General features: G+C 54.4%; 1 protein-coding gene across 1 annotated transcript in view; it reads right to left on the bottom strand.

Moving 5' to 3' along the window:
- Positions 1–632: 632 nt before the first annotated feature.
- Positions 633–22,561, bottom strand: part of Xylt1 (xylosyltransferase 1) — a 155,269-nt gene continuing 133,340 nt past the window's right edge. Inside the window, exons 7-12 of the mRNA XM_048331876.1 lie at positions 14,951–15,167; positions 11,692–11,868; positions 10,040–10,311; positions 5,842–6,037; positions 4,497–4,830; positions 633–2,896 (exon numbers count right to left, since the gene is read on the bottom strand). Coding sequence (XP_048187833.1) covers positions 2,574–2,896; positions 4,497–4,830; positions 5,842–6,037; positions 10,040–10,311; positions 11,692–11,868; positions 14,951–15,167 — 1,519 coding nt within the window. The 3' untranslated portion in view covers positions 633–2,573. The remainder of the gene's footprint in view (positions 2,897–4,496; positions 4,831–5,841; positions 6,038–10,039; positions 10,312–11,691; positions 11,869–14,950; positions 15,168–22,561) is intronic.

Raw genomic sequence — 22,561 nt, forward strand, 5'->3', positions numbered from 1 at the left:
CAGCCTTTCCTGCCTGGGCTGGCTTTGAACCACAGATCTCAGCCTCCTGAGGAGCTAGGATGACAGGCGTGAACCACCAGCCCCTGGCTCTCATGCTTTTGAAATCACCAGTGAGCAGGGCTCAGGGCTGCCTGCCAACAAACGATTCACAGGTGTTAAACACCCAGACCCCAGAATGTACCCCATTTCCCCAGGAAACCAGGTGCTCTCTCACCATGCTGGGCTTTGTTGGGAATCCCGCCCCCCTTTTTTTAACCTAATGTAAGACTACAGAAATGTTCTGTTTTAACAGCAGAGGAGTCAAATAGCCCCTTTCCCCCAATCAATGGTGGGGTGGTGAGCAGAGTCCCTGGGGGAGAGGGGTGACGGTCCCTAGTAAGGAAAGTCAGCTCTGGGTGGGCAGGGACCTTCTAGTACCTTCTAGGGCTGAGTTCCTAAAGCCACCGGAGATGATACTGCCGGAAGCACGGGGACAGAGAAAGCTGGTGCCCGGGATGGCCCAGGGCCAAGAGAGGCTGCGTGCTGGACCTGTGGGCTCGTAAACCCATGTGGAGACCCTACAGGCCTCCGGACGAAGCCACGAGGCCCTGAGAACTTCCTCAGGATCCTGGCTGGGCCTGACCACTCCCCTCCCCATCTCAGGATGGGTGGCCCTTGGCGGGCGTCCGTTTCCCTCTGTGACTTCACCCAGAGGCCTGTGGTTGAAGTGGGTCTGGAAAGCCCTCCGTGGCACAAGTGGGGTCGGCCCAGGCTCTCTGCAGCCAGCGCACTCCTTTGTTCCCCAAGCCTTCACCCTGTTGCATCCCCGTGTTGGGGATGGCTTGGGAGTTCCCTCTGTCTTGGGTTCGTGGGGCCAGAGCCAGCGTGAGGAAGAGTGAGGCTCTGAGGACCCGGGAGGAGCCCACTCCACTCCACACTGGGGGGCACATGGTGCCCAGTATCCCTACTCTACTCTGAGGACAGGAGGATGGAGGGCAGGGGCAGAAAGACAGAGAGAGAGAGAGAGAGAGAGAGAGAGAGAGAGAGAGAGAGAGAGAGAATGGGGATGGGAATGGGAGAAAGAATGGGAGCCTTTTGTGAATAAAGGCAGCTTCAGTTAGTAAGATAACATAATTGACAAGCTGTCAAAACAGCACCTACTAATTAGTCATTGACTAAAACATATAAATAATAAATATCTAGAGTCCCTTCTCCGTGTCCTCCATCGCTCGCGGGTGAGGGCAGCGCGGTGGTCAGGCCGCCCACGGGCCTGCCCGGGAGGGACTCGAGGACCCACTGGCTCGCCTTGGGAAGCGCAGGGCTCGTGTTTGCCAGGGAGCCCTCTCATTCGGGGTAGGGGCTTGAGGAGAAAGGGGGAGTCCCCTGGGGGAGGCTCCTCAGGTGAGAGGGCAGTGACACCTCCCCCCCCCCCCGAATGCCCATGGCAAGAAACTCGAGTGACAGCTGATCCTTCTTCACGTTAACGAGCCTCTCCCCCTTGGCACTCATCTTCTGGGTCCCCTGGGGCAGATCTGGGGGGGGGGGCGCCCTGGGATGGGGAAGGTATGACATTAAGAACCGAATCTGAAATGCCTTCCTTTGGGTGGGGCATGATGGGCCCATGCAGCTTGGTCATTGCCAACAGCACCGAGTCACAAACACTCAGAGGGCTCCTGGCCCCAGGGTGGGGCGGGGGGGCTGTGGCAGGTAATAGGTTTTGCTGCCACCCCCCCCCCCCAATCTCCCCAGCTCAGGAGCTGCTCCAAGCAACATGCTGGGGAGTTTCAGGCCAGGACTGGAGGCGCTGGTCTCCCTGGGACCCAAGCTCAGATGCACCTCCCTGCTCTGCCCTGTGTGTGACAGCTACGGGGGAGACGGGACAGGGGGCAGTCAGCTTCTGGGGGACCAGAGGCTCCAGGCCTGCCTCTGTCCCTGGCCAGGACCCCAGGCTGTGCCTCAATGGCTTCCCGGCCAGAGAGCAGCGTGAGGTGGGGCGGGGCTGGTGCTGGAGCCCCCGTGGGTCCAGGCAGTGCTTGTCAAACTGGGTAGCGCGGATCCCCTGGGCGGGAAGCGGTACGGAGGGGCTGACCGCCGGGCTGGGCCACAGAGGGGACCCTCACTCCACAGCCCTCACCGGCCGCCCAGGGGCTCAGGCCACCGTAAGCGTCCACGCCGGTGCGAGGACACAGAGCCCCGCTATTCACCATCAAAGGTGGAAACTCACTTGTGGGGACAGTGTGTGTGTGGGGGGGGGAGGGTATGGGGGACAAGGGCAGATCATGGGTGTGGGGAGATGGGGACCTACGGGAGGGGAGTGAGGGTCAACCGGTGAGGGGAGACCCGAGTGGGGCCACGACTGAGCCCCCCACCTCTCTAGAGGCCAGAGGCCCAAAGTGGGCCGATTCAGCAGTGGCCTCCTAACCTCCATCACCCCACGGCCTCGGGTGGGGGGGTGCCCTGCCCAGGACACCAGCCCCCTCACCTCCCGGGGTGGGCAAGGCTGGAGGGTTCAGGCCCCACCAGCCCCGCCCCCCCCTCGGGCGGCTCCTCGACTAGGCTCAGGCTGTGGCTCCCGTTGCTGGCCTGCGCCGGTGCTACCTGAGCCGGCCGTCGGGTTTGACGGCGCCCAGCTCCGACTTGGGGTCGGGGCTGAAGGAACTCCAGGCCGTCTGGCTGCAGGCCTGCATGGCGGGGCAGGCGCTGGGGCCGGTGGCGCACACGTCCATGGCCGTCCACATGGTGCCCACCAGTGCGTCCAGCCAGCCCTCCAGGGCCGCGCCCGTGGAGGCCGCGTTCCTCCGCGCCTGCTCCACCTGGGCCGGGCTGATGGGCAGGCTGAGCACCGGGTTCAGGCTCTGGAAGCTCTGCTCCATGTAGGCGTTGCGAGGGGGCCCACTGTGCAGCTTCAGCGCCTCCTCTGGAAGCCAAGGGGACAGGGGCTGGGTTAGACGGGCAGCCGGCTGGACGCCACCCCGCTGGGTATCACCTCATCCAACACACACATATTACATAAAACATATCACACACGCAAGATACACGATAGGTACATATGCACATTATGTGATATATCTATGATAATTCTATATATAGTGGTCCTGGGGTTTGGACTCAGAGCCTTAAGCTCGCTAGGCAATCCCCCAGTACTTGAATTGTGTCCCTAGCCTTTTTTGCTGGAGTTAATGCACACATAAAGTCTCCCACTTTTATTCCAGGACTGGCCTTGGGCAGTGATCCTGTTTCCCTCTCGTGGAGCTGGGACGGCAGGCCTGCCCCACTACATCTGACTCATTTGTTGAGAAGGGGCTTTGCTCTGTGGTCACTGTATATGATTTTGGCACACCGGATATTGTATAGATGCTTATCTGAACTAGGGGAGGGAAAGAAAAATGAGGGAGGGTGTAACAAATAAGACAAGAAATGTACTTACTACCTTATTATGTAACTGTACCCCCTCTGTACATCACCTTGTCAATAAAATTTAATTTAAAAAAAAAAAGAAAAGGGGCTTTGCTAACTTTTCTTTTGCCTAGGCTGTCCTTGAACCACCACCCTCCTGGTCTCTACTTCTTGAGTAGCTGGGGTCACAGGCACGGTCTGTCCTGCCAGGCCCAGGACTCTGGGCACCCAGCCGTCTCCTCGCCTGGCTGACGTCATTCTCCTCCTGGCTGACAGGAAGTGCTCCTGGGTTTGCCACGTTGGGAGGGGAACAAGTCCAGACCCAGCCAGCCCTTAGAGCTGCCAGCTGCTTTCTTAGACCTAACAGATCTGCGGGAAAAATTTATGTCTGCACTGAACACGAAGGGGCCGCTTTCATTCTCGGCCTCACTCCCTGGGCAACACCGCATAACTGCTATTTGCACACCATTAGCATGCAGCCTGGAGCAAGCAGAGGTGATTTACATACGGAAGACGTCCCAGGTTATAGGTAAACGCTTGGCTGCTTGGTCTCAGTCCAGAAAGGCTCCCGGGGTCATTTCCCACAGACTGCCCACTGTGGGGTACAAAGCCAAGGAGCGGCATTTTGAAGCATCCTGTTTCAGGGATCTGTCTTAGGGCTGTCTGTCCATCCACACTCATGATAGACGATGCCAGGAAGAACTGCACTGGCTGTGTCTCTCCCGCCCCGTGCTCTCTTCTGGAGCTGTGTGCTTTTTATACACACCGATCGGCTTAGGCTAATCATGTACTCAAAGAACACAATTCCCTCGTTCACTATGATTTTCTAAACAGTAAATGGCACCTGCTGAGATTCCACATCTGCCTGGGATTATTTCCTGTCTTGTCTTAAATTCCATCCAAGCTCTGAGGCCGGTCGGTGGGTGGCTCTCTAACACCTCACACCGGACACAACCCCACCTGTGCAGGGAGGAGCCTGCAGGCTCTCCAGGGCACGAGCCAGGGAAAGAGGCTCAACACAGCGGCTGCTGATGGTGGCCTGTGTGCGAGCACCCTGTCTGCCAAGGAGAAAAGTCCCCGAGGCCCCACCCCCCACCCCACAGGAACTCGAAGGCACTCACCGGGCTTGATGGGTTGCCTGTTGGAGAAGGTCAGAGGGGCCACGAGAAACTTGGTCTCGGCCACCGGCACCCAGTGGTGGAGGATCTTCACTGTCCACACCCCGGGCCTCAGGGGCAAGTTCAGGGGGGGCTTATAGTGCGTGAACTCTGCCGTGGACTCGATCAGGATGTCGTAGGTGGCGGCGATGACGTTGATGGGGTCCACCCAGACCACGGTCACCGTCACATTGGGCCCCTTCCCCCACTTCTGCATGCCCACCGGCTCGTCCATCGGCCCCAGGAGCCCCCCAAAGTTGCGGAAAAGCCTCTCCTTGGCGTCCCAGTCAGTGCCCACCTGAAACAGGAAACTCGGTCAGCGCTGAAGCCTCTGGCACGGGCTTGGGCCTAGGAAGGCCTTGGGTCCCCGCTTGGTGGGCTGCGGACTCTCATTTCACAGATGAGGAGACTGAGGGGATCATGGTTAAGGCTCCGCTGGACAGCTGCCCAGCAGTGGCCTGGGGCTGGGGACTGCCCGGGCTGGACGCCTCCATTCAGCCACGGGACCCCATTAAATCTAGAACCCTCCTGGTCCCATTCAGCCCACCTGTCCATCCACCCATCCTCTCATCCCTCCTACCCACCCACTTACCACACCTCCCTTCCCACAGCCAATGACTGCTCACGCCGAGCCAGCCATGATAACAGGAAGTGCGGTAACAAAAATATACGAAGCATTTGTGGCCAAGGAAACCTGGACTCGCTTCCACAACACACCTCAACATCTCATTAGGTTTCCATTCCCAGTCTGTAAAAGTGATAACAATGCCATCTTTTCATTAGCAAACTGGTTTGCGACTGGCCAGTTACTAACACAGGTTTAGAAGAAACAATGGTTAGGACCAAAAATAAGAAAAAAGTAAGAGAAGAAATTCTATTCTAAAAAGTAAGCTGAGGCGAGGCACCAGTGGCTCACGCCTGTCACCCTAGCTACTCAGGAGGCTGAGATCTGAGGATCAAGGCTCAAAGCCAGCCCGAGGAGGAAAAGTCCAAGAGACTCTCATTTCCAATGAACCACCAGAAAAACTGGAAGTAGCACTGTGGCTCAAGTGGTAGAGCACTAGCCTTGACCTGAAGAGCTCAGGGATAGCGCTCAGGCCCAGAGTTCAAGCCCCACAACTAAAAAAAAAAAAAAAAAGAAGTAGGCCAAGCTTCCAGGTTGTTCTGTCCACTCATGCCAACCCCTGTGACCCCTGCGACCTTCACGATGTTGGTTCTGGTGTTCAGAGCTGCCTCCCCCCGCCGGCCACACAGGGTCTGTGTGTGGGACAGGGGGAGACGGCAAGTGTCGCAGTGCCCGGCCTCTCACCTCAGAGAACTGGAGCCTCCCGAAGTCACTCGGGGGACTGGCGACCTTGAAGACTTTCTTCGGCATCACCCACGTCTCCAGAGTCTCGAGCTTGCTCACACCCAGGTTGGTGGCGTGGTGCTTGATCAGAAAGCCCTGGAAGCGGTCCGCGAGGAAGTAGAGGTGGACGGAGGCTGGGTGGCCCATGGGGTAGTACCTGAAAACACAGGAGTCCGAGGGTGAGGGCCCGGGGCGAGCCCTGGTCCTCACACGACCCCTAGCTGTGTAGTGCTCACCATGGGCTTGTGCAAGGGAAGGACCAGGATGGCAGATCTCAGGGCCTTGCACTTGGGAGGCAAGTATTTTCCCACTCGGGCCATGCCCCTGGCTCTCTAGCTTTTAGTTTGTCTCCAGACAAGGTTTAGAGCTTTGAACCTGGGCAGCCTTGGGCTATGAGGCCCCTCCCTCCAACTCCCAAGCAGCGGGGATGCCAGGTGTGCACAACTAGGCCCAGCCTCGCCCCACATTCTTCTGCAGCCTCAGTCTGAAAGCTACTGCCATTGTATGGCCGATTTCAATCACCACGAAGAACTTTTCGCTGAGTTATAAGCATAAAACATGCTGACTGCAGGGAAGTACAATAAAGAAAATAAAATGACTCCTTTCCATGCCTGTTCCCATAAATAACGTCGATTCACAGACGCGCGTTGATTCCTCTGGTACTCGGTATGGGGGAGCAGTGACGGTGTGTGAACACTGCCTACCGATGACTCTCCTTGCAGGCTCATTTTCTATGCATACATTTGCATAAATTACATAGCTGCATTTTGCCTTTCCTCCATAGGCCTCAAGCCTTTAAAGAATATATATATATATATATATATATATATATGTATGTATCTTTGCAAAGACTTCAAAAACAAGGTCTATGTATGCTTTTATGTATGCCTCTGTCAACTGTTCGTAATTGTTTGTACTCTAAAACAACACTGTTAAACATCCTCAAGCAAAATTAATTGGGAGGATATTTCTTTCTCTGTGTATGTGTGTATTTCTCTATGGGAAATTCTGGGATTTGAACTCAGGGCCTTGTGTTATGCTGGGCAGCTGCTCTACCCATTGAGCCATGCCTCCGGCCCTGCTGTATTTTTGCTTGGGGCTGGCTTGGTCCACACCATTTTCTGGCTGGAAGGAGATGAGGAAGCAAGGCTGAGAGGGGAGTCGGGAGCAGAGATTGGGGAGAGAGGAGAGGAGAAGGCTCCTTATCCTTCCTGCTTGTAAAATTAAAAAGCGGCTGCTTGGGCCAGGTGTAAACTGCTTGGTGTGGAGAGGCTTCCCCTGGTTCCTTAATAACAGCCTTTACACAGGCACTTGTGGCTCATGGTCATGGTCACTGGAGTGTCCGTGGCTGCCCGCATGGGCGTCCCCAGGACCCCAGTCCTCGTCACAAAGAGGGCTTGGCAGCCAGGAGGAAGGGGCGATTCCTCTGTCCTCTGAATCCCCTGCGGCTGGCAGGGCGGTGGGATTGACTGCCAGTTCTGCACGAGGCTTCTAGAAGCCTCCCTGGGCTCCCTCTGCTCCCTAGCATCAGCAGGTCTGGTTGCAGACTTGCAAGTCAACGGACTCCCAACCTACAGGACCGGAGGCCGGTGTGGCCGGCGCCCCCTGCAGGCGGCACGCGGCATGGCGCCAGCTTCCAGCTTCCTTACGCACACAGCCGCCATCCCAGGCATTTCTGCAATGCACATGAGTTACTTGATAAGGACAACACGAATCGATACACATTATTTTTAATAAAAGGTTAGCGCGGCGGACTGGAACTACATGCAGGCATAAAATGTCCAGAGAAAAGCCAGGCTCAGCTCCCGCTCGCTGTCACCTCAGGGGGAGCGATTCCTTCTCCTGCCTCTGGGGAGGAGGGTCTTGATTGATGTGTGGCTCTGATTCATAAATGTATGGCTTTGCCCACAGCAAAGCATGTGGTCCCATCAGAGTGGGGAAAAAATAAAACAAAGAGGCCCAAGCCAAAGGATTACAGGCCGGAGGGGACACAGTGGTTTGCTCTATTCCATAACAAGTACCAGGGGAAAATTCCAACAACCCTAAATAAATTGGGGGTGTCTTTTGGAATTTCCTACTGTATCATTCATCTTCTGAGCCATGGGCTGTGGACGGGATGGGGGGTGGGAGGCACACCTGTACGCCCGGGCTGTCCATCCCACTGCAGAGGGCAGGGAAAATGACCTGCGGGGACCACAGCCACATCCCTGGGCTACATTTGGCTGCAGGGAGGCTGGGGGGCTGCCAGAGGGGAGCCCTGAAACAGCACTAGAGGGTAGGTGGTGTTTGGATGGTCCTTAGAATGGGAGGGCAAGATAGCCTGGGTAGTGGCAGGAGGAGAAGGCTATGAATAAAGATGGGGCTGGGGACTCTCTCATCCACTCATGGCTGGCGACTTGGACAAGACCAGGCCCTTGAGCAAGTAAGACATCAGGAAAACCAGCTTAAAACTCATTAGGTCTTTTATGAGTCTTTTCACTGCTAAGCTTCACAGTTATCTTGTACAGGGAGAGTGGCAAATAATACACCCGTTTCACATACGGAGAAACTGAGGCTCGGAGAGGCTCATGATTAGCTCCAGAGCAACCGCTAGAAAGCAGAGGTGAGTTCACAGAACAGGTCCCAGGTTCCAAGCCTCCTCCTGTCCCCCTCTTACCTAAGTAGACCTGTGAGGCGGGAGAAGTGCTGCTAGGTGAGGGAGTGGTAAACTTGGTGGCTGCTGTCCAGCAGAGTGGCTGCTGGGGACAGACAAGGGACAGACAGGAAGCCTGCCTGTGTCTCAGAGAGTTGTGGGGAAGGTGCCTCCTCTACCTCTCCTCCTTAGGTAGAGCAGAGAGGGGAGCAAAAGGGGCACAGGAAAGCAGGCATGGTGACAGGAGACTGTGGCTCAGAGCTCATTCCTTTGTTCACTGTGGGGTTAAAAGGAAGTGGGAAGAGGAGACGGGGTGGAGCGAGAGGTAGCAAGGAGAGGGGCCAGAGGCGCTTCTGGGAATCTCTCCTAAAGGCAATAATCAGAAAAGAGATTTTTTTCAAAAAGCCTAGTTTGTGCAAATATAGGATTCATCAGAAGAATAAAATAATGTCATTTGCAGGGAAATGGATGGAACCAGAACAAATCATGTTAAGCGAGGCAAACCCATGTTCTCCCTGATATACGGAAGTTAGATCTAAAAGGCATTGGGATGTGACAAATCACATGGGGTTCTAGATACTCACATGCAGCGAGACCAAAAGAGGATAGAGAGTCTTAGGAGACAATCACAAAGGTGCAATACTCAAGTGCCTCTTCAGATGCACATAAAATAACACACATACTGAGAGGAACTTCAAAGAGAGGGAAACAAAGGACTCACAATTTGTTTTTTCCTTTTCTGATCACTCTGTATTCCTTACTTTATATACAGTATGTTCACATGCCTGTCTGTGGGATGGTGGAGGGTGGGCCCAGAATCCCAGGAAACAGGGTGAAGCGGGGGGGGGGGTGTTGGCTGTGGGGGGTCTTGCTCCCCACCTCCCTCTCCCCTTATCCCCTCACTCAAACTCTAGAACATTCTTTTTTTTTTTTTTTCTTTTTAAAGGTATCGCCCACTCGTGGGAGGTGAGCTGATTCAAAGGGCTGGTTGAACATCTTCAAGTCAGAGCTCTGCCTTTTAATGATTTATTGAGTTACATTTTTAGGTGGGAGAACGACATGATAATTATATACGTGTACAGGTAGATATATTTTAAAGGACTCCTTATTTTTCAGAGATACCTATTAGAAGATGTGTGGCTGGAACTGACACCCGTGTCTGGGTTACCTTCCAACCGCAGGAGGTGGGCGAGGAGGTGGGCAATACTGACAGTCGATGGCTTCAGGGTTGGGGTGACAGGAGCAGAGGGTTCTGCTAGTTTCTCTACCTGGTACTTATTTTGAAAGGCTGAAAAATACCGTTTGTGTTTTTCTTTCCAGGGCTACCTGCCATTTAAGACCACAGCAAGTGCATAGCAGGGCAGTACGGGTCTCGCTCTTAAAGCAGGGGCAGGCATCTGATTGGAGGATCAGATGTCACCGGAAGGAAACGCCGGGGCAAGTAGCAGGGCCAGCAGGGGGCAGGTCAGCCTCCAGGCTCCGCAGACAGGACTGTGGGGCAGAGGGCCCAGGGCCCCTGGGGCTCACCTGCAGCTATCCTCGGTGGCGTCGGAGCTGGGGCGCAGGGAGGCGGCGGCCCGCCGCAGGCCCAGGCGTGTGAACGAGTGCAGCAGGCTGAGCATCACGTCATTGAGGCTGTGCACGCCCTCGGGCTCGTCGTAGACGTTCTCCCAGTAGGAGCGCAGGCCCGGCGTGCCCGCTGGGTAGTTCCCGTACAGGTAGTAGTCCAGCTGACCGATGATCTCCTGGTTCACCACGGCCTCGAACTTGCGGGCGAAGAAGGTGGGCCGGGCCGTCTGCTGCGCTCAGGGGTTGAAAAGGGAGAGGGGCGTCAGCAGGTGCCGGGGAGACCCCCTTCCCTGTACCTTGCAGTGCGGGGCACGGGATGCGGCCAGCCTGCCTGGCTTCAAAGCCCTGCGCTGACCCTGTTGACCTCTCTGCTCTCAGGAAATGTGTGGGGATGAGATTCGAGGACCCCAGGAGTCGATGCCGGAAGAACATCAGACGTGGGGCACTCTACATCATCAAACCACGGCTGTCTACACGGAGTCCCCACCTCAGCCAGGAACAGGGAGGAAATGCTCCGGGAATTGTTCACGAATGATCTGGGGGCAAAGACAGCCTGTGGAGGTGGCTTTAGGAGGCCAGGAGGGTGTTTGGAAACAGAATTCTCTGGTAACACTTTAAAAGGGAGAAAGATTCCTGAAACAAGTTCTGCTTTCCCAGTGACCAAGCAGGGGGTCTGACCCTGACCAAGCTTCCTCTCTCTCTCTCTCTCTCTCTCTCTCTCTCTCTCTCTCTCTCTCTCTCCCCTCTGGTCATTCTTGCCCTCATGTTTATTATTTATTTATTTATTAGGGGTTTTGTGTGTGTGTGTGTGTGTTGGGGAAGGGGAGCTGGAAATCAGGGCCTTGTGCTCCCTAGCTTGGCCCTCTACCAAGTCATGCCTCCAGCCCTGCTTTTTACTGGTTATTTTTGAGACGGGATCTCACTTCTGGCCTGGGAGTGTGTCTGAGCAGCAATCTACCTATTTGGGGCTTCCTGTCATAGCTAAGTCTAGTGGAATAGTTGTTAAGAGAGACATCTTTGGGTCCATGCATGGTGGTGCCTGATTGTAATCCAACTAGGTGGGAGGCAAAGATTGGGAGGATCGTGGTTCAAGGTTAGCCAGTCCCAGCCCAAATATAACTATGTCTCTATAAAATCAAGACCCCATCTCAACCAGGAAGCCAGACCACAAGCGGTGTTCAAACAAATCATGCTGCTACTGCTCAGACCTCTACCCGTTGGGGACAGCTGGTATTAGTCCTTTCCCAGGGACAGAATTGAAATACATATATTACTGAGAGTGACTGGCAAATATTTGAGAGCGTCATGATTTGGAAGGGAGTACAGAGGAGTAATATGACCTTGAAAATAGATCTCTTGGATTACAGGACCTTGAATAAGGCTTTTGGCCTCTCTGTGCCTTGGTTTCCCTTTGTCTAAGATGGAATATTAGTATTAACATCATATAAGGTTGTTGTGGGGTTGATGAGTTGCCACAGGCAACTTGGTCTGAACAGCTCTGGCCCAGGGATATAGACTGGCGCGGGCCAGGCAGTGGGGCATGGCGGGGGGTGGGGGGACACGCTATGGCAGGCCGGGCTTGAGGGGCCGCGGGCGGGCAGTGGGCTCACCTGGAAGCGGAGGAAGTCCTGCGGCTTGAAGTCGTTGGGGGAGCAGCCACACCAGTCCACGATGTGCTTGTACTGGCACTTGCAGCCCAGCTTGCGGTTCCAGTTGGTGATGCGCAGGTTGTTGTCCACCATGGTGTCGCAGTGGGGGCCGTTCTCCAGCACCGTGTGGAAGAAGGACTGCCGGGGGAGAGGGGCCTGCCTGAGACCTCCCCCGATTGTGTTGGGTAGGGCCCCTCCTGGGGACATGCCTGTCCTCTCAGTGGAGGGGGGGGGGTTCAGTTCCACAGTTCCGGGACAGCTGGCCTCTGTCCTGAGCGGCTGGTTCAACTTCAGCATTGGCTTCTCCCTGGAGCGCCATCTCTAACCCATGTCTAGAAGCTGACATTGAGGTGTCTCTTACGGCCCAGGGCGTCTGCTGCCTGCTCAGCTGACGGCTAGGGTCTCTCAGGATGAGTGCACACGTGGGGACAGGAGGCAAACATGGGGACATCTCCCAGGACACCTTAGGCCACTGAGGCTCAGACCTCTGGCTCTGAGGGAGCTTGAGCACAACCACTAAGGTTCTGAACTCCATCACCGGGGAGGCCAGGTACATGGGGGTGCACAATCCTGGGCTAGAGAGGCTCCCCCATCCTTGGATCCCTGGCATGAACACCACATGTGGCCACCACCAGGGGAGAGCAAAGTGGCTCGCTGTTCATGGTGCTGAACCCAGTCACACAGTGTGACCACAAGGGAAGGGCAGGCTGACTGCTGTCCAGGGTGCTGGGCCAGGAGCCACATTTCCTGCTATCGTCTAAGATGTGAGGCCAACCTTCGAGAAAGAGGCAATGACCAGAGTGAAAAGACAAGGGAGAGGAGACAATGGTTGGAGCTGCTGAGAGTTTCTGAGACAGAGTGGCAAGGAGAAAGATGGAGGGTCTGTTTCAGTGCTGTTTTTAGAACATGCCAGTCTCCAGGAGCAGACCGCCCCCCTGCTCCTGGCTCCCTGAGGGAGGCTGTTGGGGACGTGTTTGTGGGTGCAGGCTCTGGTATCTCCTCAGCCAGTCCCCAGAGGTGTGTAGGAGAAGGGAGGGCCGGGCGGGCGACAGAGGAGGAAAGCCAGGGCACACAGAGCACTGGGCACCAGCAGTGCGGTTGGCATCTTGACACAAACAACCAGACCCTCAAAGAGTCTCCTCTGAATGAGTGGGTGGGCAAGATGAGACCATGGCAGCTCCCCTATGGGTCACCATGATGCAAGATGAGAGGCCGGCTGGCTTGGCTCCTGTCCCGGCCCACAGAGACATGCCTCCTCCCACCCCAAGCGGCCGGAAGAGAAACCGGTTACCAACCATGCCCCTCCTGTCATAGGATACAGAATCTGCCCCCGGGGATCGCAGGTGATGGGGCATCAGAACTGAGCCAAAAGGCAAATTCTGCTGACGCAGGATTAAAAGCTGCTGCTTAGGTTTCCCTGGTGAAAGCTGCCATGGGAGAGGCCTGCTCTAGTGACTGCTCAGGCTGGCTGCATGCTGGTGGCTCCTGCCTGTAATCCCAGCTACTTAGAGGGCTGAGGTCTGAGGATCATGGTTCAAAGCCAGCCCAGGCAGAAAAGCCTGTGAGACTCTTATCTCCAATTACTAAAATGCCAGAGGTGGTGCGGTGGCTCAAGTGGTAGAGTGCTAGCCTCGAGCACAAAAGCTCAGGGACAGCACCCAGGCTCTGAGTTCAAGCTCCAAAACTAGTGTGTATACACATGTACACACACACACACACCACACACACACACATACCACACACACACACACCACACACACACACACACACACACACACACACACACACACACACACACCACATGGTTTACAGCTGGGGGCCCCACCAGGGTGAAATGGGGGCTCCGCCATGAAGAATATCACTGGCTTAGCAGCAATGGAACTGGCTGTGCTGGCTCTGCAGAGCCAGGTACATCATTTCTAGAATGGTCTGGGTTGTTTTAGGATGGGCTGCCATCTTAGGCAATGGGAATTCCCACTCCAAGGGCTCCCTGAAGCTTTTCAGCACAAGTCCCCCCCGCCCCCCCAAATGGGAAGTGCTGAGACCTGGGCAAGAGCGCTGGGCAGGACCCATGGCTGACTGGCTCTGGGATAGCTCGGGTTTCTGGGTGTGACCAGTGCAGACAACGTTCCTCCCATCCAAGACTGACAACGCGGAACTCCAGTAAGAAAAGGGATTGCTGGTGCTGACAGGCGGTCATTACACAGCTGGTGACTGCGGAGGGTCCGCGGGGAGGTCAGGTGGATCTATCTATCTGTGGGGTCGGCAAGTATGGCTGTGCAGGCTCTCCACTGTGGGGTTCCCAGGAGGCATCGTAACCATTGCGGGTATGAGAGGCCTGCATGTTTTACATTTGCAGTACTGGGCTCTGGATTTGAGGCTTTGTGCTGGCTCGGCGGGTGCTCTACCACTTGAGTCATACCTCTAGCACTTTTAGCTTTGGTGATTTGCTTGAGATACAGTCTGCGTTTTTCCTCCCAGATTGGCCTGCGATCCTCATGTTTATACATTTTGGTACAGTTGGGATGATGGATAGGAATCACCACGTACAGCCTTTCTGGTTGAGATGGGGGTGGAGGTGTCTCGTAAACATTTTGTCTAGGCTTGTCTCAAACCACAATCTTCCTGCCCTCACCTGAGTAGCTAGGATGACAGGTGTATAATCCTGTCATTTTTTGAATAGCAATGTTTTCCCCTGGAATATGGAACCAAAGTGTCTTGCTCTAAAAAATCAGTATATTACTTTTTTTTTGCCAGTCCTGGGCCTTGGACTCAGGGCCTGAGCACTGTTCCTGGCTTCTTTTTGCTCAAGGCTAGCACTCTGCCACTTGAGCCACAGAGCCACTTCTGGATTTTTCTATATATGTGGTTCTGAGGAATTGAACCCAGGGCTTCACGTATATGAGGCGAGCACTCTTGCCTCTAGGCCATATCTACAGCCCATATTAAAAATAAATAAATAAATAGCCAATAGGGCCCAAATGTCCGGAGCAAGCGCTGCCTTCTCTGTTTACGCGAATGCGTCGTGCAGGAAACTGGTGGTGACTTGGCTTATGGGGGCCACTCAGCTCCTATGGGGGGGACCCGGAGGCCTGGCCATGACAGCCAGGTGCCCACGAGGCCAGTGCAAGGCCACTGCATCCTCATCTGGATGTTTCTGGAGGACCCTGCCCTGTGGAATGAGCATCCGGCCTCTCTCAGGCCCCTCCCCGGGACTCACCTCGGCCGGCAGCAGCGTGTAAGAGTAGAACTCCTTCATCTTGGTCACCAGGTCGTCCGTGGAGAACGTCACATACTCCACGAACTTGCGGTTCAGCAGGAACCAGTCGGAGCCCCCGTCCACGGAGATGCCCTCGGGGATGCGCCGGTCCCCCAGGCGCCACATGTGGGCGTCGCACTCCAGGAAGAGCCGGTCCAGGCCTTGCTTCCGGATGAACCTGGGGAGAGGCGGCAGCCCTGAGCCTGGGGGGGCTCCTGAGAGTGAGAGCTCCACCCAGAGCCCAACGGGCACTGGGGGCATTCGGGGCACACTTCTGTGCCTTCTTTGGGGACAGTTACCCTTCACACCAGGAGCCATTGTAGCTCAGAGAGCCACAATTGTAGGCCGCGTCCTCAGCACTTCCCAGCCCTCATTTTCTTGTGGTCTGCAGTCTGTTTTGACCTCTCCCACTGTGGTCTCCAGTGCTCGTCACAAAATACACACCTCAGAGAGACCGCACCTGTGTTGTACATGTACGCAATGCAAGTACTTCTGGCTGGTGTTTAGTACCTACATTGTTACATTTCAGTTAGAATTTGGTGGAAAGAGAGATATTGTTGGGTTCCTAATCAAGATCACAGACCCGAGTTTCTCCTGGGAGCTTCTAGATTAGTAACTCGTACCCTGGTAAGTCTACACAAATCACATCGCTGCATCTAGGATTCTGCAAAGCAGACGGCACCATGTTTCATTCCCACACTAGCAGAAATCCAAGCTTCTCAGCTCAGAACCACTGACACAGGGTGGTTAGGACTGTGGGCCAAGCAGGAACCAAGCTTTCTTCACAGACTGTTCTTTCATTCATAGTGAGCATCCACTGTGTACCCACTGTGTGCTGCTGGCAAGGGTCAAGGACAGGGGAAGGTGACCCTTGGCTCTCAGTGGGGGAGTTTACAGCCCAGAGGCCTCCAACCCAGAGCTCTTTCTTTCCTCCAGCCGCTGAGCCTCATACATGTGCAGGAATCTGTGTTCTTCTAGCTCATAAACAATATGAGTGAATGTGAGCTGCTGCCTTATCACCTACATGGCTAATCCACACCCCCGCTGGTCTACACTGCCTCCTGTGGGGGTTCAGTCTGCACAGCCCCCTGTGGAGGTCCAGGCTTCAGTACCTGGCTGAAAGACCCTCACAAACTGAGTGTCACTGAGTAGTGGGGATTTCTCTCTCAGAATAAAATCCTACTTCAGCTCTGGATAAATGTGTGCATCAAGACACTGACAACTTTACATTTCAGACAGCTTGTGTAGAAGGAAGGCGGAAGTCAAAGAGAGAGAGAGAGAGACAGAGAGACAGAGAGGAGAACAGAGGTAAGGGGGCTTGCAGGTCTTTCCTTGGACTGGCTCTTATATTTCATGTTCTATTATATGGGATAATAGCATCGTCTTGCAATTTTAATGTGCTGTCCCAGGCCATAATATTCAGATGCAATATTTATGCAGCCATCTCCAAAATGAAATATTCATGGCATTGGGAGATTGGCTCTATATTTACTGCGTTCCAAACTTGGATACGCTGCAAATATATGCTCTGGTTAATTATGAGTAAATAGACAAGCGATTTCCCAGGTTTCAGAAATTTCTGGGGTCACGGGGCCCTCAGAGGACTTTGTGCTCCCTTGGGAGAAAGTGGCAGAGGCCCAGAATCTGGCTAACAGCTGGAGGAGAGGATGAGTGGATTTGGGCACTCATTGTGACTTGGAAGGTAAAGTAGGTGGACAAGTTGAGTCAGTGAAGCCACACTGGATGTCTCTCCTCTCTCTCTCTCTCTCTCTCTCTCTCTCTCTCTGGCTCTCCCGCTCTGTCATTGACATTGGCTCTCCAGCAGAGAGTGCCCAGTTCTCTGCCCTAAGGGGTGAACACAGCTTTGCAGCAGTGCTCCAGTGCACAGAGGGGACCAGTTCCCGCTTCTGGTTGCCATGGTGACCGTGTGCATCCTGGCAACAGGTGGCCCCACAGCAGAAGAGACACTGGGCAGAGCCGGTATGAATCCTACTTCTGCATGCCACACAAGCAGCCCGGACCCCATCCTGACAGATCCAAGTATGATGCTGACCACTCCCTGGGGGCTTTGCAAGACAAGGAGTAAGTGCTGGTCGCCCAACCCATGAGCTGACCCAACCTCTGGTCCCTTCTTACTTCATGGGGGCCAGCCCCAGGCACCCCAAACATCCCGGACCCTCCTTACAAACTTTACTCTTACCCACCACACGCTCCACATGTTTAATACAACCTGCTACATACCGGCCCAAGATAACAGAGACTTCCTCCCACTTGTGCTCATGGCAATCTCCCTAGAACACTGCTTAGTACCCAAGCAGGTGCTCAATAACCATTCACCGAGCAAATGAACACAGGAAGCACCGCAGCTCCTGCTGCTCAGGATGCCACGGAGATCTGTAACCAATGAACTAGTTCTTCTAACAACATGCTTGCACAGTAACTGAGTCTCAGAAAGGTTAGGGAGGGGCTGGGGATATGGCCTAGTGGCAAGAGTGCCTGCCTCGTATACATGAGGCCCTGGGTTCGATTCCCCAGCACCACATATACAGAAAACGGCCAGAAGGGGCGCTGTGGCTCAAGTGGCAGAGTGCTAGCCTTGAGCAAACAGGAAGCCAGGGACAGTGCTCAGGCCCTGAGTCCACGCCCCAGGACTGGCCAAAAAAAAAAAAAAAAAAAAAAAAAGAAAGGTTAGGGAATTTCCTCCAGAGTCACATAGCTAGAAGGCTTGGTGGAATCTGGGTCTGCCTGGATCCAATGCCAGCCCTTAGTGTCTCCATCATTCATCACTGAGTCAGCTCACCAGAGTTCCCCCCAAAAAGGGAGAGGAAGGTCAGAGAGCTCTAACCACCTCAAAAACCCAATGGCCAGAGAAGAGAGAGAGAGAGAGAGAAGCGAGAGGAAGGGTCTTCTTATTGGTGTTGGAAGGGGTGTCCTGGTGACATTTGGGGACATGTCTCCTGAACGAGCTGCCTGGGGTCACCCCACTTTACTTCCTGGGTTCACAAAAATGAATGGCTTACTTTCCTGAGAGTTTCCACTGCCACAAAGGACCAGGTTCCAGCTAGGAGGAGTTCTACTGAAAGCCACGGGGACCTATCTGCCAGCCAAGCATGGATGTAATCTATGACAAGGAAGGCCCAATGATGCCGGGGGAGAGGGTTCCGGCTCTCCCACAGGAGCAGGGGTCTCTCAATACAGACCCTCTTCATCTCACCAGTCCCTTGCCTACAATCTTGGCACACTCCTAAGCGTGGGGTTCTTCTAGAACACTCTTCCCCCTTTTTTTGAGCTCAAAAAAGGAAATATCTGCCCCTTCGATTTTTATAATATGTCTGCACATAGCAATGAACTAATACAACTAAATCTCCAGAAGAGAGAAAAACAACAACATGACACAGAGAGGATAGATGGTACATCTCCAAGTCCTACCACCTGGAAGAAACCTCTCCTGTTGGTATGTCTTCCTGCCCGTGGTCCTTATCAACACCCTCCTCCCCAACATCCTTTACAAAGGGAGCATTTTTGTTAAAAAGCCAAGCGCGGGAATCAGGTCTTCAGACACGCTACGTGTGAAATCAGCCCCCCTCAGGACACAGTGGGACGCCCCAGGGGCCAGGTGCTGAATTGGCTATTAGCCGGAGGTGCTTCTAATCATGCGGTGTGTTTCTGCACCTCCGGTGCAGGCAGTGATCAGTCATGCCTGCCTCCAATGAGATGGTGTGAAGGTTTCACTGATGTTGGATAGGGAGAGGACTGAGCCTAGCACTCAGCTTGCAGGAAGTGCCTCACAAACATCCAAGATGAATTTAAAGTTCTCCTCTTCTCCCTGTTGAGGCTTGGTGGATGATGGGGGTGGGGGGTGGGGTTAGTCTGGGTTGGAGAAATCCCCTACACACCTGCAGAGCAACTTCAGCACTGCGGACAGCGCCCAGGGCCCGGGGGAGATCCTCGCCTGTCACTTTTATTATTGAAACAACACCTGTTGGGCTCTGAGCAGTTCTGTCCGAGTACCACAAGTATAACAGCCTCCTTCCTGTCTCCCAAGCCAGGAGGGGTTGTGGATTTGATGCCCTGGTTCCAAGCTGGGCCTCCACTCCTTAAAAGCTCCCTGCTGGCCATTCTTCAAGCCGGCATGGTCCGGCTCCTCACAGTGCTTGAGTCCCTTCCCTACCTGCAGGCACCTCCCGGAGTCTACAGTCTGTGTGGTCTCCCATATATATATTTTGCCAGTCCTGGGGCTTGAACTCAGGGCCTGAGCACTGTCCCTGGCTTCTTTTTGCTCAAGGCTAGCACTCTGCCACTTGAGCCACAGTGCCACTTCTGGCTTTTTCTATATATGTGGTTCTGAGGAATCGAACCCAGGGCTTCATGTATACGAGGGGAGCACTTTTACCACTAGGCCACATTCCCAGCCCCAGTCTCCCACATTTTAAGTCCTTTTTATTTGTGCTGGTAGTGGGGATTGAACCCAGTGCCATACTAGGCAAGCACTCAACCCCTTGATCCATAACCCCAGCCTTTCTGTTTTTAGCTTGTTTTTAAGATAGGGCTCTCACTGACTTTGCCCAGCTGGCCTAGAAAGTCTTCCTGATTCTACCTTCCAAGTAGCTGGGATTACAGGCGGTTCCACTCAGCTCATCCCTGCAACAAGCCTACGGGGTTGGCACTGTCATAATCATCTCCTTTCTACAGGTGAGGAGACTGATACATGGATAACTGATGTAAGGAACACAAGGGAGCACACACAAGCGAGTGCATTGAGCTACTATGTGAATCTTGACCATCTGGCTTCCTTTCTGTGTGTGTTGGAGGGGGTGGGGAGTCATGGGGCTTGAACTCAGGCTCTGTGCACTGTCCCTGAGCTCTTTTGCTCAAGGTTAGTGCTCTACCACTTTGAGCCACAGTGCCACTTCGGCTTTTCTGGAGGGTGATTAGAGATAAGAGTCTGATGACTTTCCTTCCTGGGCTGGCTTTGAACTTTGATACTCAGAGCTCAGCCTCCCGAGTAGCTAGGATGACAGGCATGAGCCACTGGTGCCTGGCTCCTTAACATCTGTACTCTGTGCTTTGTGTAGCCACAGTGGGGGGGGGGGTGTCCCTCACTCTGATCTAAGCAGAACATCTAGAATTGCAGTGGCTGGTTGTCCTGGTCATATTTGGGTTGGTCTATGTAAGAGCCATACCCAACTTCCACGTTATACCACTGATCTGTGACCCCTCAAGAATCTCACAGAGCGCTTGCTGGCCCTGCGTTCCCCTCGGGAGGTGTTATTTCTGAGAGCAGGGGAGGGAGGCCCTGCCTTGGCCTGTACATGGCACCTCTCCGGTTCAGGCTGGTAGGACTCGGCTCTTTCATTGGTACAGGCCAGGAACTGAACACTTCCGAGCCGTAGGGTCAGACTCGCCTTGAACCACCCAGGTAAACCAGCTGCAAATCTCAGCCCCATGCACATCTCCCTCACACACTGGCACCTGTCAGGTGACTCCAGAATGGGAGAACATGCTAGAAGGTGCCCAAATTTGATGCCTTCCTGTGGTCAGTGAAAATGACTCGGTCCTTTGACCTCATAACATTATAATACTGAGTCCTCCAGTCCTGTAGCCCCATCTGGATCTTCTGAAGATAAAAAATGCAGGCTATGAGCAGTGGTAGCGGTGCCTATAATCTCAGCTCCTCGGGAGGTAGAGATAGGAGGGCCCTGGTCTGAGGCCAGCCTCTGCAAAGTTAAAAAAAGCTGGGGTGTGGCTGGGAATGTGGCTTAGTGGTAGAGTGCAAGCCTCGTATGCATGAAGCCTTGGGTTTGATTCCTCAGCACCACATAAGCAGAAAAAGCCAGAAGTGGCACTGTGGCTCAAGGTAGAGTGCTGGCCTTGAGCAAAAAGAAACCAGGGACAGTGCTCAGGCCCTGAGTTCAAGCCCCAGGACTGGCAAAGACAAGAACAAAAAGAAAAAGCTGGGGTGGGGGCATGGTGGTGGAGGAGGTGTAGCCCATGTGGTAGAGACTCTGAGTTCATGACCCCAGCTCACTCATTCCTCCCTAAAATATGGCAGGGCAGTCAAAAATGCAACCCTCAAATTCTCACAGCTGTGGGGTACAGGGCAGCCATTCTGACATCAGTGGCCGGACCCCGACCCCTCTGCTAATAGGACTACACTGCACAGTGGCACAGTGCTACATACCAGAATCCTCAGACCCCTTCAGGAATGGAAGCTTCAGATGGAGCAGGGCAGGAAAGGCCTCCCCTACCCAGGAGAGCTGAGCAGCCCACAGCTCTGGAAGATTTCTCGGAGGCTCCTGAGTGGAGGCCCGGAGGCCCCAGGGCCTCTTCCAAAATACACTGGACTCTTCTCCAGGGCAGCTGCTCTGGCCTGCCCTTGCCCGAACTGCCTGGGACAATGACAGCCGGGCTCTGCTGTCGCATGCTATCTACCAGTGACTTTGTTTTTTGCAAGAGAGCAGGGGGGACAGTGAACCCCATTGCCCCCCCCCACCCTTGTTTAATTACAGGAACAGCCAGGACCAGTTTGGCAGCTATGAAGATAGGAGCTGCCTCTGCCATTTCCCGCAGCAGGAGCTGGAAGTCCAGACTGGCTGCTGAAAGCTGGAGGCAAGACCGGAGGTCAGAGGCGCCATGAAGAAAACCCACGGAGGCTCCCGCGGCCCGACTGCCTCCCACCCCCCACTTTGCGTCTTTTGAGCTCTCCATCTTCGTCGCCTCCTCTAACGAGGGCAGAAGCAGGGGAGGTCAGACACAGAGGGACCTTGGAGAGCATCTCCTCCCCACCCCCGAAACCCCGTGCCTTTCTCTTCCGGGTTCTTTCTTTTCAGTGGTACTGGGGTTTGAACTCAAGGCCTCCCACTTGCTAGCTAAGAATTCTACTACTTGAGCTAGGGCCCTAGCCCTCCCTTTTCCCCTTGCTGGTTTTGGGGACAGGGTTGTGCTTTCCCCTGGGTGGGTCCTCCCCACCCCTCCACTTCCCAAGAGGCTGAGATTGCTGGCGTGCCTTGTCCCACACAGACCTAACTCCCTTGACTTTCCAAAGAGGGAAGTGAATCTTTAGCTTAAAGTGGCAGAGGCTAGCCTTGAGCTAAAGAGCTCAGGGACAGTGCCCAGGCCCCAAGTTCAAGCCTCGTGACTGACAAAACAGAAAGAAAGAGAAAGAGAAAAAGAGAAAGAGAGAGAAAGAGAGAGGAAGAAAGAAAGAACCACAGGCACAGGCACAATTCTGGCCTGTATGCCGTCTATTTCTAACTCTCTCAGAGTATTCTGTGTGCTGACCATGGCAATGGCATTTGGTTACCATGCTCGATGCTTTTGAGGTGGCCTGTCATGGCATCCTGCTGCAGGCCCCACGACTGTGGCTCCATAGATATTTCCATGCTTCGGGGAAGGGAGCAGCCTCAGAGAGGCTGAGTCACTAGCCTAGAGCAACACAGCCAGGACACACGGGGCCAGAATTCGCCCTCAGGCTAGCTAGGTCCTAGCAGAGCGCTTGGCGATGCCACAGCAAGGCGGCGCATTCTGCTGCCACCGAAACCACCCTGCTGGGGCGAGTCAGCGCGCTTTTCT

This window comes from Perognathus longimembris, chromosome 23 (genome assembly GCF_023159225.1).
Source record: "Perognathus longimembris pacificus isolate PPM17 chromosome 23, ASM2315922v1, whole genome shotgun sequence".
Taxonomy (NCBI): domain Eukaryota; kingdom Metazoa; phylum Chordata; class Mammalia; order Rodentia; family Heteromyidae; genus Perognathus; species Perognathus longimembris.